General features: G+C 54.8%; 1 protein-coding gene and 2 non-coding genes across 3 annotated transcripts in view; 1 reads left to right on the top strand and 2 right to left on the bottom strand.

Annotated features, from left to right (window-relative positions):
- Positions 1-405: 405 nt before the first annotated feature.
- On the bottom strand, positions 406-539 carry LOC141471322 (small nucleolar RNA SNORA9). Its single transcript, XR_012463518.1, has one exon. It is a non-coding gene; the product is annotated as a small nucleolar RNA SNORA9 (small nucleolar RNA).
- Positions 540-1,108: 569 nt separating this feature from the next.
- LOC141471314 (small nucleolar RNA SNORA9) lies at positions 1,109-1,242 on the bottom strand. The gene has a single exon (XR_012463511.1). It is a non-coding gene; the product is annotated as a small nucleolar RNA SNORA9 (small nucleolar RNA).
- A 629-nt stretch (positions 1,243-1,871) lies between these two features.
- The window catches only part of CCM2 (CCM2 scaffold protein), a 30,759-nt gene continuing 20,021 nt past the window's right edge, over positions 1,872-12,609 (top strand). Inside the window, exon 1 of the mRNA XM_074157311.1 lies at positions 1,872-2,126. Coding sequence (XP_074013412.1) covers positions 2,097-2,126 — 30 coding nt within the window. The 5' untranslated portion in view covers positions 1,872-2,096. The remainder of the gene's footprint in view (positions 2,127-12,609) is intronic.

The raw sequence follows: 12,609 nt of genomic DNA, 5'->3' as shown, positions 1-12,609 counted from the left end.
GGAAAAGAAGGAGGGAATAATTAAGATAATGAGGATTATGGCACTAACGAGGCTGGGAATAGCACTGTGTGGCGAGGGGCTACCGGCCGAGTCCCCGGGGACCACCAAAGGTGGTCCCCGGGGACTCGGCCGGTAGCCCCTCGCCGTTATAAAGGCAAACCAGCACTCACCAGTATTCCCAGTCCCTGGGTCGGTCGTCTTTAAGGTCCTTTCCAATCCAAACCATTCCATGATTCCATGACAGCCCCGTTGAACCCACCTCCTCCTTCCCGGCGGCTTCCTACATCCCTCTGGGATCAGTGGAGCTGGGATCTGCATCGGGAAAGGGACACAACGGCATCAGCAGGGCCGGAGAAGGCGGCAGCTGGTTCCCTCCTGAGCCCCCCCACCTCCCCTGGGACATGGGGGTGTCCGGGATTTCTATAACCCCTCCCCGGGGATGGCGGGGAGAGGCCTCAAACCGTCCCGGGGCTGCTGTGGCAAGCGCTGTAGGAATGGCGGGGGCCACCCCAGGCCCCCCCACGCTGGAAGGCTTGCGGCAAGGAAGCCCCGTGGGGGCCAAAGAAATCCCATCGGGATGAAGGGATGAGGCTGTGAATCACGGCACCGCCGGCTCTGAGGGTCTCCACACTGGGAGAAGCCTCACCGGCTCGGTTCCGGTGTGTAGCACAGTGGCTGTGACCCCAAGAAGGGACAACCGGAGCGAGGGGTGACAAGGGAACGCTGGAGAGCGGGGCCTTGCCACCATGGCATCACCTTAACCCGTCCCATGTCAGCAGGAGGACAAACCAGCCTGGGCACGGCCCTGTGTGGCAACTCTCCCGTGGGATTTTGTCACCCAGAAACTCTTGTCTGGGGACTGAGGGGCTTTGGCTGAGGTAATTACACAGAATTAGGCTAATTACGATGACAAGGGGGGAATGCCGGACACAATCCCCACAGGACAGCACCATGGAACCCACCTCCTCCTTCCCGGCGGCCTCCTACATCCCTCTGGGATCATCGGAGCTGGAATCTGCATCGGGAAAGGGACACAACGGCATCAGTGGGGACGGAGGAGGCGGCAGCCGGTTCCCTCCTGAGCCCCCCCATCTCCCCTGGGACATGGGGGTGTCCGGGATTTCTATAACCCCTCCCCGAGGATGGCGGGGAGAGGCCTCAAACCGTCCCGGGGCTGCTGTGGCAAGCGCTGTAGGAATGGCGGCGGCCACCCCAGGCCCCCCCACGCTGGAAGGCTTGCGGAGGAAGGGGTGGTCACGCAGCCCCCACCCCCGGCCCGGTGATCCCCGTCCCTCCGGGGACACACAACCTCCCCCCAGCCCCGTGAACTTCGCTCCCCCCGGGGAAGGCCCCACACGCGGCCTGAGGAGGAAGGACTACCCTTCCCAGCATGCACCGCGCCCCGCATCACCTCACGTTGGCGGCGGGGCCTGACGGGGGCGCAGCGCCTCACCCCACGCTGTCCCCGCTCCCCTCCTGGTCCCTGGCACCGGCCCCGGTTGCGGATGACGGTGGATAGCGGCGGATGGGACCGGGCCGCGCCGCCTTCTCCTTCCCGCCTCCACCGCCGCCATAACTGAGGGCGTCGCCGCGCCGGCGTGTGACGTCAACACGCTACGCCACGGGGGCAGAGCCACCTGGCGGCGGTGGGAGGTCTGCGCGTGCGCGGAGGGGGCGGAGCGAGGCTGGCTGGTGGGCGTGACCATACAGGTGGGCGTGGCCACAGCAGACGGCCCTATATTACAATGACAGGCGTGGTTAATGGCTGTGGGCGGGGATATGAAGGCTGGGCGGGGCCTCGCCAGTCAGCGCGTGCGCAGTGCGGCGGGCGGGGAGGACTGACGTCAGTCCTCCGGGCGGGCGCGCGCTGCACGCCGGGAAGCCGCCGCCCAAGATGGCGGCAGGATTGAAAAGTTGTCGGTGGGGCTGAGGCGGGTCCGGACGAGCCGGGAGCGGGGGCTGGGCCCCGGACGGGTTCCATGGCCGCCGCCTGGTAGTGAGGCCGGGCTGCTGAGCCCCACCGCGCATCCAGGCCGGGAGAGCACGGCCGCTGCGGGGATGCCCCGGGGGGGGCCCGGGCCGCCGCCGCCGGAGACATGGAGGAGGAGGGCAAGAAAGGCAAGAAGGTGAGAGCGTGGTGTCCCCGGGGCTCCTTGCCGCTGTGGAGTCCGGCTGTGTCCCGAGGAGAGCGATTCTCCCTCAGCTCCAGCTCTGGGGTTGCCCCGTCTCCTGGGCTTTGGCTGTCTGGGCTCTCTGTGACCCGCGGCTGGTGGCCCTGGAGTTCTCCCGGGGGAGGCTGGAGCACTCAAGGCCTTGCTCCCTCCGTTTGGCGGCTTCAGGCTTGGTCCTAGCTGAGCTGAGTGTCTTCTTGCTGGTATGGCTGCTTTGAGGGCTGGGACCTCACTTCCTATGCCTCTACTGTGAGGACAGGCTGAGAGAGTTGGGGGGGTTCAGCCTGGAGAAGAGAAGGCCCCGGGGAGGCCTTCGAGCCCCTTCCAGTCCCTCAAGGGGCTCCAGGAAAGCTGGGGGGGGACTCTGGATCAGGGAGGGGAGCCATAGGAGGAGGGGGAAGGGTTTGACACTGAAAGAGGGGAGATTGAGCTGAGATGTGGGGAAGAACTTCTTTGCTGTGAGGGTGGTGAGAGCCTGGCCCAGGTTGCCCAGAGAAGCTATGGCTGCCCCATCCCTGGAGGGGTTCAAGGCCAGGTTGGAGGGGGCTTGGAGCAGCCTGGTCTGGTGGGAGGTGTCCCTGCCCAGGGTAGGGGGGTGGTACTGGATGGTCCTTAAAGTCCCTTTCAATCTATTCTGTGGTTCCCCCCACTAAAAAAATCTCTGTGTGAGTGCGGAGCTTGGGGGGAGCGCTGCTGTGGCCTCACTGCCTTTCTGCTACCCCCCTGCCATGCTGAGCTCTGTAACTGGTCCCCTCCCCCTGCTCTGCCAAAGTGCTGGCATGCATCAAGGCTTGGGGGCTAATTTAATTTACCCTTCTGCTTCTTCGCCCAGGCTGCCAACGAGACACGGCTGGTTAATGAGATGGTTTTAAATGTCTTGTGAAACAGCGCTGGCTTGGCTTGTCTGCTGGTTGTGGTGCTAAACTGGGAGTGCTCTATACACCCATCTGTTTCGTATATTTGTAGATATATTGAGTCAATTATAATCGGAACTACCGCACTGTAAGCGCCTCAGAGGTCTGCAAGCTGTGTCTGCATTGACTGAAACCTAGCTGCTCTAGTTTTTCTTGTTTAAACCCATTTTTATGTCGTGTGGGGGAGGCGAAGCTCCAGCTGGAGGCAGAGACTGGGATGTTTGCTGGGAGCAGCGCTCCCTGGGCTGGGGGGGTCAGCTCTTTCTCTCCAAAAGAAACCCTTCCCTTGGTTTGGTGACATAACTGGGGGGAAACAAGTTATTTTTATTTGTTTTGGGGGCACCTGCAGTAACAGTGATTTCAGAAGGTGGCAGCAGAGTCTCCAGCTGAAGCTCTGGGTTGAAGTGATGGAAATACTCACAGAATTAGAAATATTGAGTGGGGGGATTTCTTTTTTTTTTCCTGGAGTTACTGTACAGGCTTCCCACAGCTAGGAAAATAAAACCACCGACGTCCCCTTGCGATGTCTGGTGACCGGTGTGTGCTGTGGCAGGATCCGCAGCACAGGTGGGAAGGGAAATTATTCATCTGCATAAGTTTTGGTCCTGCTTTCTGGAAGAAACAACTCCAGATGCTCGTGCCCAGGGCTGCGGGTAACTGTAGAGTAACTTTAGATGTAAGGAAAAGCCTGTTCTTTGCGGTAGGCAGCGACTGCAGGGCTGGAAACGATGCTCAGCTAAAATATGTAGACAAGATGCGGTACGTTGTTCAAGTGGAATCGACTCTTCTCTGCTGAAAACTGGTTTTCTGCTATTTGGGAAAAATCTGGGCTTTTTTTTTTTTCCTTGGAAAAATGGTGTTTTCCAGAAATGCTGTTTGCTTCTGTGGCCGGAGAGAGCGCGCTGTTGTACTGGGTGGCATTACCTGGGACCTTTTTGCTGCTGCCCAGGGGCTTTTAGTGGGAGAAGGAGCCGGTTCTTGTGGTTGTGAATCCTCGGGGTGGCTGAGGTGGCAGGGATTTCTGGAGATGGCCTAATCCAGCCTTCTGCTGGGAGCACACTGTCCTACTGGGCTTCGAGTATCTCCAAGGATGAAGACTCCACAGTGTGTGCAGGCAGCTTGTTCTGTGTTCACTTTTGTGCTAAATAAAGCTCTTGGGGTGGTTTTTTTTATTTATGCTTGAACAGGATTTGCCGTGTTCCAGTTCATGCCTGTTCCCTTGTGTCCTCTCACCAGAAGAGGCTGGATTTTTATTTCCTCCCCCTGCAGGTTCTTGTACATCTTGATGTGATTCTCCCCCAACCTCATCCAGGCTGGATGATCCCACCTCTCCTCATGTGATAGATGCTCTGATCCCTAAACCCTCCTTGCAGCCCCTTCCCTGAGCCTGCTCCCATGTGTTCCAGTCTCTTGTGTACTGGTAACCCCAGACCTGGCTGCTCTGGTCCTCCCCTCCGCTTCCCTTCTGCATTTTAAGTGATCCTGATGGATGAGGAGCTCCCCGAGGCCCTCAGGAGTGTGGCTGCAGCTGGGAAACTCAGTGTCACTCAGAGGTGGCACCTCCTGGGCCAAGGCATGGGCTTACAGAGCTTCCTTGATGCAAGTTTTCCATCAGTGTTGGCTAATTAACCCTTGGAGCAGCTACCTGTGGCTCGTTTGAGCTTTAATTAACCAAATGTGGTTAATTTGGCTATGGAGATGGCTGTATTCATCTGCTGAGCTGCAGGGAAAAGCTCTTCCCATTTTTTTTAACACACCGTGGATCATTCCAGAAGGCAAGTGCTCAGCCCTCAACCAGCACCATTTTGGGCTGAAACAGGGCAACTGAGTTTCTTTAGTGCCGCTTCAAAGGCATATTAGGGCAGGTTTGGTGAGGACTAAGGAGAAATTCCCAGCCCTGCTTTGGGGCTGACTCCAGCTTTAGAAAAATGTGTTTGGTAAAACTGGAGCCCTGGAAATCCTGCCAGGAACTTGTATTCCCCAGCTCTCACTTCTGGTGGCTCATGCCAACCAGGTTATCCCAACTGGAGTGTGGCAGCGGTGGCATGGAGCACACCCAGCCAGCTTGTGGCTGTGGTCATGAGAGCAGGTTTGGGATAAAATACCCGTTTCTTACTAATTTTTGCAGTCAGCTGAGCTGTGGGAACTAGCCCGGAGCTGGAGAGCAGTTGGTCTCATGCCTGGGAGCCTTGGGTGAGGATGCATGTTCCTGGCACGGCCCTTCCTAGAAAGAGAAGGGGTGGAAGGGGAGGATGGAGGCAGATTTCTTGGCCACCCTGGTTATTATGTGGAGAGGATTTTCCTGCTGGTCTCCGTCACGGAGGCTCTTCCAGTGTCGGAAAACTGTAGGGTGGCTGCCAGGCTGCTGGGGGTGACCCAGTGCAAAGTGCTGCCTTGTTTTCCCAAAGTCATTCTATTATTAGGTAGTTTGGGTGGGAAGGGACCTTTAAAGGCCATTTAGTCCATGCCCCGTGGGCAGGGACACCTCCCACCAGACCAGGTTGCCCCCAAGCCCTGTCCAGCCTGGCCCTGAACCCCTCCAGGGTTCACACAGCTTCTCTGAGCAACCTGGGCCAGGCTCTCACCACCCTCACAGCAAAGAAGTTCTTCCCCAGATCCCATCTCAATCTCCCCTCTTTCAGTGTCAAACCCTTCCTCCTCCTCCTATGGCTCCCCTCCCTCACCAAGATTCCCTCCCCAGCTTTCCTGGAGCCCCTTGAGGGACTGGAAGGGGCTCGAAGGTCTCCCCGGAGCCTTCTCTTCTCCAGGCTGAACCCCCCCAGCTCTCTCAGCCTGTCCTCCCAGCAGAGGGGCTCCAGCCCTCCCAGCATTTTTATTAGTAGAAAATTCCTGGCTGTTCCAGGCTGGGTATGCCCTAGATCTCTGATGTTGGCTCATTTTTTGCCTCTTCCCAGACCTCTCGTGGCAGCCACTTTGGCAGTTGCCAGATCTTCCTCGCGAAGCTGATCTCGATCTGTGGCATGGAATTTTTTGTGGTTTTAAATGCCGGTTAATTATTGAGGATATTGGCCAGTCCAGCAATTCCTTCTCGTGCAGATCATTGGGAAACGGCTGCCAAAACTGAGTTTTTGTAACTCCGAAGTCTGCTTTGCTCCGCGCCAGAGGACTTGGGCGGCAGGGTCCTGTTCTGCTCCGGTGTCTGTGGGAGGGAATGGGAAGCCAAGAAGCTTCTTGGAGGGGGGGTGGGAAGCAAAGTGGTTATTAAAGAGCTGAAATAGAGACGGTTCTTCTTGAAGCTGGGTGTGGGGTGAGCACCCAGCCTTGATATAAAAAATATTGAGGGGCTGAGCTGGATGTCACAGCTCTTGCAGGACAAGTCGCTGGAGCTTCCTTCGCTGTCCCAAATATCCAGTTTGTTCATGCTGGAATATCCACTGGGCTTTGACAAGCCCCTCACCTGCATTCCCATCTGAGACTCTGTTGCTGCGGGAACGGTTCTTCCATGACTTCACTTATTTAGGCCACTTGGGTGAAGGCTGTATCTGTATTTTTAGCTTGCTGGGAGGCTTGTAGGCTGATGAAAGCATCCACAGCTACTTTCCCGCTCTGTCTACAGAGCTTGGGTCTGTCATTCCAGCTAAAGGGAATGGTGGGAAGTGTTCCCGTTGTCTCTGTTGTCCGTTGCTCTTTTCTCTTCCCAGACCTGATCCCCAGCTCTTTCGGGAGGAGTAAATCTCCTGGGAGGGCTATGACTCCTTGTGATAAAGCTGCTGCTGTCGCTGGTGGCTGCGTGGTCACTTCACGCCTTGCTGCGGGAGGGTATGACAAGGGGTAATTAACCCCTTTCCCTGATCTCTGAGGGTACGATGAGGGGTAATTAACCCATTTCCCTGATCTCGGTACCTGTGAGTCTGAGCTGTAATTTGAAAACCCAGGAGTGCTGCCAGCTTCTCCCCTCCTTGTGTGTCCCTTGTCCCCAGGCTCATGCCAGATGTGACTCGTGGTGGAAACGCAGCAGAAGCTGCCCCAGTATCTCCTGTTTTGTGAACAGTCCCGGTTAGTACATTGCCCCGATGGTGGGGAACCGATGGAGGGGGAGGGAAATTAGAGGGATGGTCTTCAATGGCTGGAAGGGCTTGGCGGGGTAAGGCTGGTAGCCCTTGTCCCTTGCCATGTCATCAATGGATGGTGTAGTTGCACTGGGGGACAGCTCGGTGGGCTGCAAACCACTGCCTCTTCCAGTGTGGCACCAGTATGGGGGGCACCTCCGGCTCTTAAAACAGGAATCTGGCTTCTGAGCTCCCCTCATGGACAGATTTAGCTTGAAATGTTTATGCTGATTAAAATAACGTGGATTAAAATACAGCTGGGGTCCAGCTGTGATGGGAGAGATCCTCTTGAGATCCCTCTTACCAAGCCTCCAGACTCAGCAGGCTCCCAAAGTGGGGATAAATGGAGCGGGAATTGCTGGTCCAAGTGCTGTGCTTTAATCCAAACGACCTGGGCACTTCGGCTGTGAAGCTGAACAGGATTTATGAAGCTATCCTTGTCTCTCCCGCTCGGAGAGTGGTCTCCGGTTCTCCTCTGTGGCCAGAACATCACTTGTATACCTTAGTGAGATTTCCAGGCAACAGACTTAGCTAAAGTGGCTAATATTTGATTTCTCTGCTTTGTGCAAGCCTTGCTGGGCCTCGTGCAGGTGAGAACCGCCAAAAATCTGTGGTTCTGTGCGACACCCTCTGGGTTTCCATTCCTTATCCCATTAAACCTTAACGGTCCCAGTTACAACCCCCGGTGCTGTTTCAGATGAAGCTTGGGCAAAACTCCCAAGTGTGACTTAAAATCGTGCTGAAAATCTCTTCCCTACATTCAGTGGCTCAACAAGGAGTAAACCTGATGTCCCTGCTCCCTCTGAAGAGACGGTCTCTGGCTTGGGAAAATGGGCTTTTTTTCCAGAGGAAGCCAAAAAAATCTTCTGGAAAATGAGGAGCAGAATGGAGGTGGGATTGTCTTGGGTTTAGTCTTGAGGGAGGGGTAAAAGCTGGCTGGGGAAGGGGGAAAGGGGCAGGAGAGATGGGGCTCTGGCGTGTTGGCTTCAAATAGGGCAGGTCTTGTGCCCTGTTCTGGGTGGTGGCATCTTCTTCTTGCTTCTGCTGAACCTTGTGATGCCGCACAACTCTCCTTGTTCAACTTGCAGATCTTTTTTTTAAAGCATTTACTTCAAAAATTAAACTGAATTGTGCTTCTGAAGGCCTGTGAAAGCTGATACTTGCCCAGCTGAAGTTCAGTGTGAGTCTTTCTCCTTGTAAGGTGTGTTTTAGTCTCATCTGTGTCCTACTTGGAGACCCTCTGCCTTATCTGGGGCAGAGTGAAGACCTTCATGGTATCATGAAGGACTGAAGGACTCTGGAAAAAGGTCTTGGTGTTGTCCTGTAGTGTGTAGAGCTTTGCTCCCATCTATTCCAGGGCTCTGGGATGCTGGTGGAGTCCTCCCCTTGTGTGGTGGGTGACCTCTTTCAGCTTGGGAGGGATCTCAGCTGTGGTGGGAAATATTGGATGGGACATCTCCAGCAGCTGCTTTCCTGGTTTTAGGTCTACACCTCCCAGCTGGAGGGCCAAGAGCACTTACGGAGCTGTGGTGTAGGTGGGCATGGAGCACACCTCAGGTGGTGGACCTTCCTCTGAGGACCTGGGAGGGCTTCACAGCAGGGTTGTTCTTCCCGCACTGCTTGTATCCTGATGACCTTGTGCCTCTAGTGGTAGGTGGGGTCATCCTGCATGTTCAATAGTTGTGTGGCTGTGGTGGTGTCCTGCTGCTCTGGGCCTCACAGCTGGGTGGGAACCACAAGCATATCTTGAACACAATGTATGTCCCAAAAATAGGGACACTTGAAGCTTAAGAGGCCACTTGAGACCTGATGCTTGACTTGGTTGAACACAGGATGCCTGGCATTTTTGTGGTGGAGGGTGGTGATGTTGCTGGGAGGGGCAGCCCTGCTTCCCACCACGAGGAAGAACTTCTTTGCTGTGAGGGTGGTGAGAGCCTGGCCCAGGTTGCCCAGAGAAGCTGTGGCTGCCCCATCCCTGGAGGGGTTCAAGGCCAGGTTGGAGGGGGCTTGGAGCAACGTGGTCTGGTGGGAGGTGTCTCTGCCCAGGGCAGGGGGTGGGAATGGATGGTCTTTAAGGTCCCTTCCAACCCAAATCATTCCATCATTCTATTTGGGGTTAAAGCTTCACAACCACAGAAGCTAATGGTCCCAGTTTGGACCTTCAGGCTCTGGTAACCTCCTTTGCATCCCCCTCTGCTGCTGAGGGAGAGGACAGATCCTGCACCAGGGCTTAATGTAACACAGATTTTTCCCTGGTCTCGCACACCCATGTCCAAATAGTTTTGCTGTTGTGGGTTTTGCTCGGTACGAAATAACTCTACCATGTAATTGGGTAAATACTTGCTTTGCTGTTTGGTCAAAGAATGGCAGACAGAGCTCCAGCTTCTGAAAACTGTGTTGCTCGCACAAGATGCTGCCTGCAGTCGTGATACCGGCTTCCAAAAGTGTAACCCTGGAAAACTTTCCGTGATGGAAGCTCTGACCCAACACAAGCCTGGGTCCAGCCCCAGATGAAAACGTGAGGTGTCCCTGGCCCCGCAGCCCCAGTTCCTTGTGTCTTGTGGAGCAGCCCTGGAGCATCTGAAGTCTCACTTTTGCGTGTGTAATGTCCAGAGAGGAGATAACAGTTTCTATTTCAGAGCTGCAGCCTTTTTCTGTGCTGGTGGAAGCCTGGAGCCCTGCAGTAGTAAAGCTCTGGGATGAGATGGTGCCTCTTCAGCCCAGAGGCCTCCTGGAACTTGAGCAGTTCCCGTATTTCCAGCATGAGGACTCGCTGGCAGACACGAAGCTCTGCCCTGTGGGATGTGTTTTGGTCCAAGGCTCATCTCCATGGACCCATGGAAGGCTGCAGAGCCCGGTTCTCCAGGGATACGACCAGGAAGCCCCCAGGTTTGCTGTGGACCACCAGGATCACAACTCTTAAAGCAATGACTTAGCAAAGAGTTAGTAACTCATCTCCTCGGTGGTGGCTCCTCTGTAGAGCCCTAATCCTTTCCCCAGCCTGTGGCATCCCGCTCTGGGGCAGCGTTTGAGTCTCAGACAGGCTTAATCTCCATTTATTTTACTTTTCACAAAGCCGTATCAGCCTCCGGTGCCTTTTGATCTTTTCACCCTGGGATTTAGTCGCAGCAAAATGAAGTCAATCGAGGCAGAACGTGCTCTGCGGAACCACAGAGTTTGAGCTGGCTCTAGAGCTGTGCTGAGGGTGTGTGGGGAGAGGTGGCCCCAGGTCTCGTGATGCTCAACTTCAGAAACCTCAAACCCCACGTTCAGCAAAGGTCTCTGGGTCTCATTTATGCTCCAGCCTGTAGAAAGGGCTAAAAATACAGCAGTAAATCCTGCTTCGTGGGAATGTGCCACTGCCTGAGGAGCCGTCTCCGGGACTGGGTTTTAGCTGGATTTTGCTGGAAGCAAAACTGGGAAGTTCTCCTGTGCCCATCTTAGACTCCTGTGCCCCACGATTCGTGGTGCCCAACATCTGCCTGAGGTCTTGTGTTGTAGTGCTGCCAGTCGCTCCTCATGCTTTCTCTGATGGAAGCTCCTGTTAATCATCTCTGGCTTGTCCTCTTACACACCTGTAGTAGTTGTCCAGCCTGATCCATGTGGGTATTTTCTATCCAGTCAGGGTGGGAATAAGATGTTCTCTCATAGCAGGAAATATCCTGAAAGCTCTGTGTGGCCAAGGGATTGCTGAGGGTCCATGGATATAGAGCAGAGTGGGAGTGACCTTCTCCCCAGCCAACACACCTGATGAAGGGGAGGGGATTAATGCGTTTGAATCTTAACTCTGCATCCTTGGAGTCTGTAAGTCTCCTGTTTTTAGAATCATAGAAGGGTTCAGGTTGGAAGGGACCTTTAAAGACCATCCAGTGCCACCCCCCTGCCCTGGGCAGGGACACCTCCCACCAGACCACGTTGCTCCAAGCCCCCTCCAACCTGGCCTTGAGCCCCTCCAGGGATGGGGCAGCCACAGCTTCTCTGGACAACCTGGGCCAGGCTCTCACCACCCTCACAGAAAAGAAGTTCTTCCCCAGATCCCATCTCAATCTCCCCTCTTTCAGTGTCAAACTCGTTTCCCCTCCTCCTCTGGCTCCCCTCCCTGATCCAGAGTCCCTCCCCAGCTTTCCTGGAGCCCCTTGAGGGACTGGAAGGGGCTCCAAGGTCTCCCCGGAGCCTTCTCTTTTCCAGGCTGAACCCCCCCCAACTCTCTCAGCCTGTCCTCACAGCAGAGGGGCTCCAGCCCTCCCAGCATTAGGTTTTGGGTGACTCTGTTCCATTTCTCTTCTTTCTAAACCAGCTTCGTGATCCTCACCTCCAAATTGGAGAGCGTTACCTGGTTATTTCATGTCCCCACACCGTGGTGGACTTTAAAAACAGCTTATTTTTCCAAGTTGAAGTGCACAGCGTGTGGCTGCCCTTTCCTCCTCTCCAGGAATTGAGAGACTCGGTGCCAATGGGACCAGCCCAGACACCAGTGAAAGACTTCAGGGGGAGCCTGACATATGGATTTTTAAACATGTTTTACATTCTTGATCTCAAACTACAGCTGCTTCCTGCCTTAATCTCTATTTTGATGCCTCGCTTTTAAGATGCTGAGATTTCCCCAGGGGCAAGGTGGGGTAACCAAAAATCACCGCGTCGGCTTCATTGGTATTTCCAAGATGAACCACTGTAAAATCACCCGGTGTCTCTGTCTTACGGTGCCTTAAAGGCAGGTAAAAACAGAACTAGGGGATGAAATAAATGGGATTAATTATGTGAGGGGAGCTTGTGCCATTATCGCAGCTCCCAGTTCTGGGTGGCTGAACTGGGCAAAATGGGAGGTCTGGGTCTGACCCAGGAGCAGGCTGGAGGTAGCTGTCATCTCCAGTGGGTCTGTCTGTGTATTTACAGGTTGGAGAGCACTGTAAATAAACTAAAAATAAAAGTATCTGAAATAAATGAACTTTGGCAGGAAAGCGGTGAAAGGATTTATGGAAACCGATGGAACTGCCAAGTTAATTGCCGAAGCCAGAGTCTGCGAGACACAAAGGTCAGAGCCCGGCTGTGTAATGAGAGCTCTTGCTTCCCCTGAATTCCTCTGGGCAGGAATTCCAATGGGAGAAAAAAGGATTCCTAAATCACCGGTTTCTCAAAATCTTGGCAAAATTTTAAGTAAATAAATATTCTTGAGCACTTGGCTCCGAATAGAGGAGGTGGCAGGAGCCAGACCGAGTGGTGGTGGAAGCAGAGACTCCAGACTCTGCTTCGGGAGTTTGGAGGGGATGTGGTTTGGGGCAGTTTCCCCTCCTTTGCCTTGTCACCTACCCTCCAGAAACGTGTCACCGTGTCCCTGAGAGCTGTTGGCTTGCCGTGTGGCTTCTCCCTGCTTCAAACCAGCTCAGCTTTCCATATCTCTGCTCGCTGGATGGCTGAAACCCTCCCCCCCTAGGGACTGCCCGGGAGCCCCAGCCT

Source organism: Numenius arquata, chromosome 12 (genome assembly GCF_964106895.1).
Source record: "Numenius arquata chromosome 12, bNumArq3.hap1.1, whole genome shotgun sequence".
NCBI lineage: Eukaryota > Metazoa > Chordata > Aves > Charadriiformes > Scolopacidae > Numenius > Numenius arquata.
This window is presented reverse-complemented; position numbering and strand designations above follow the sequence as displayed.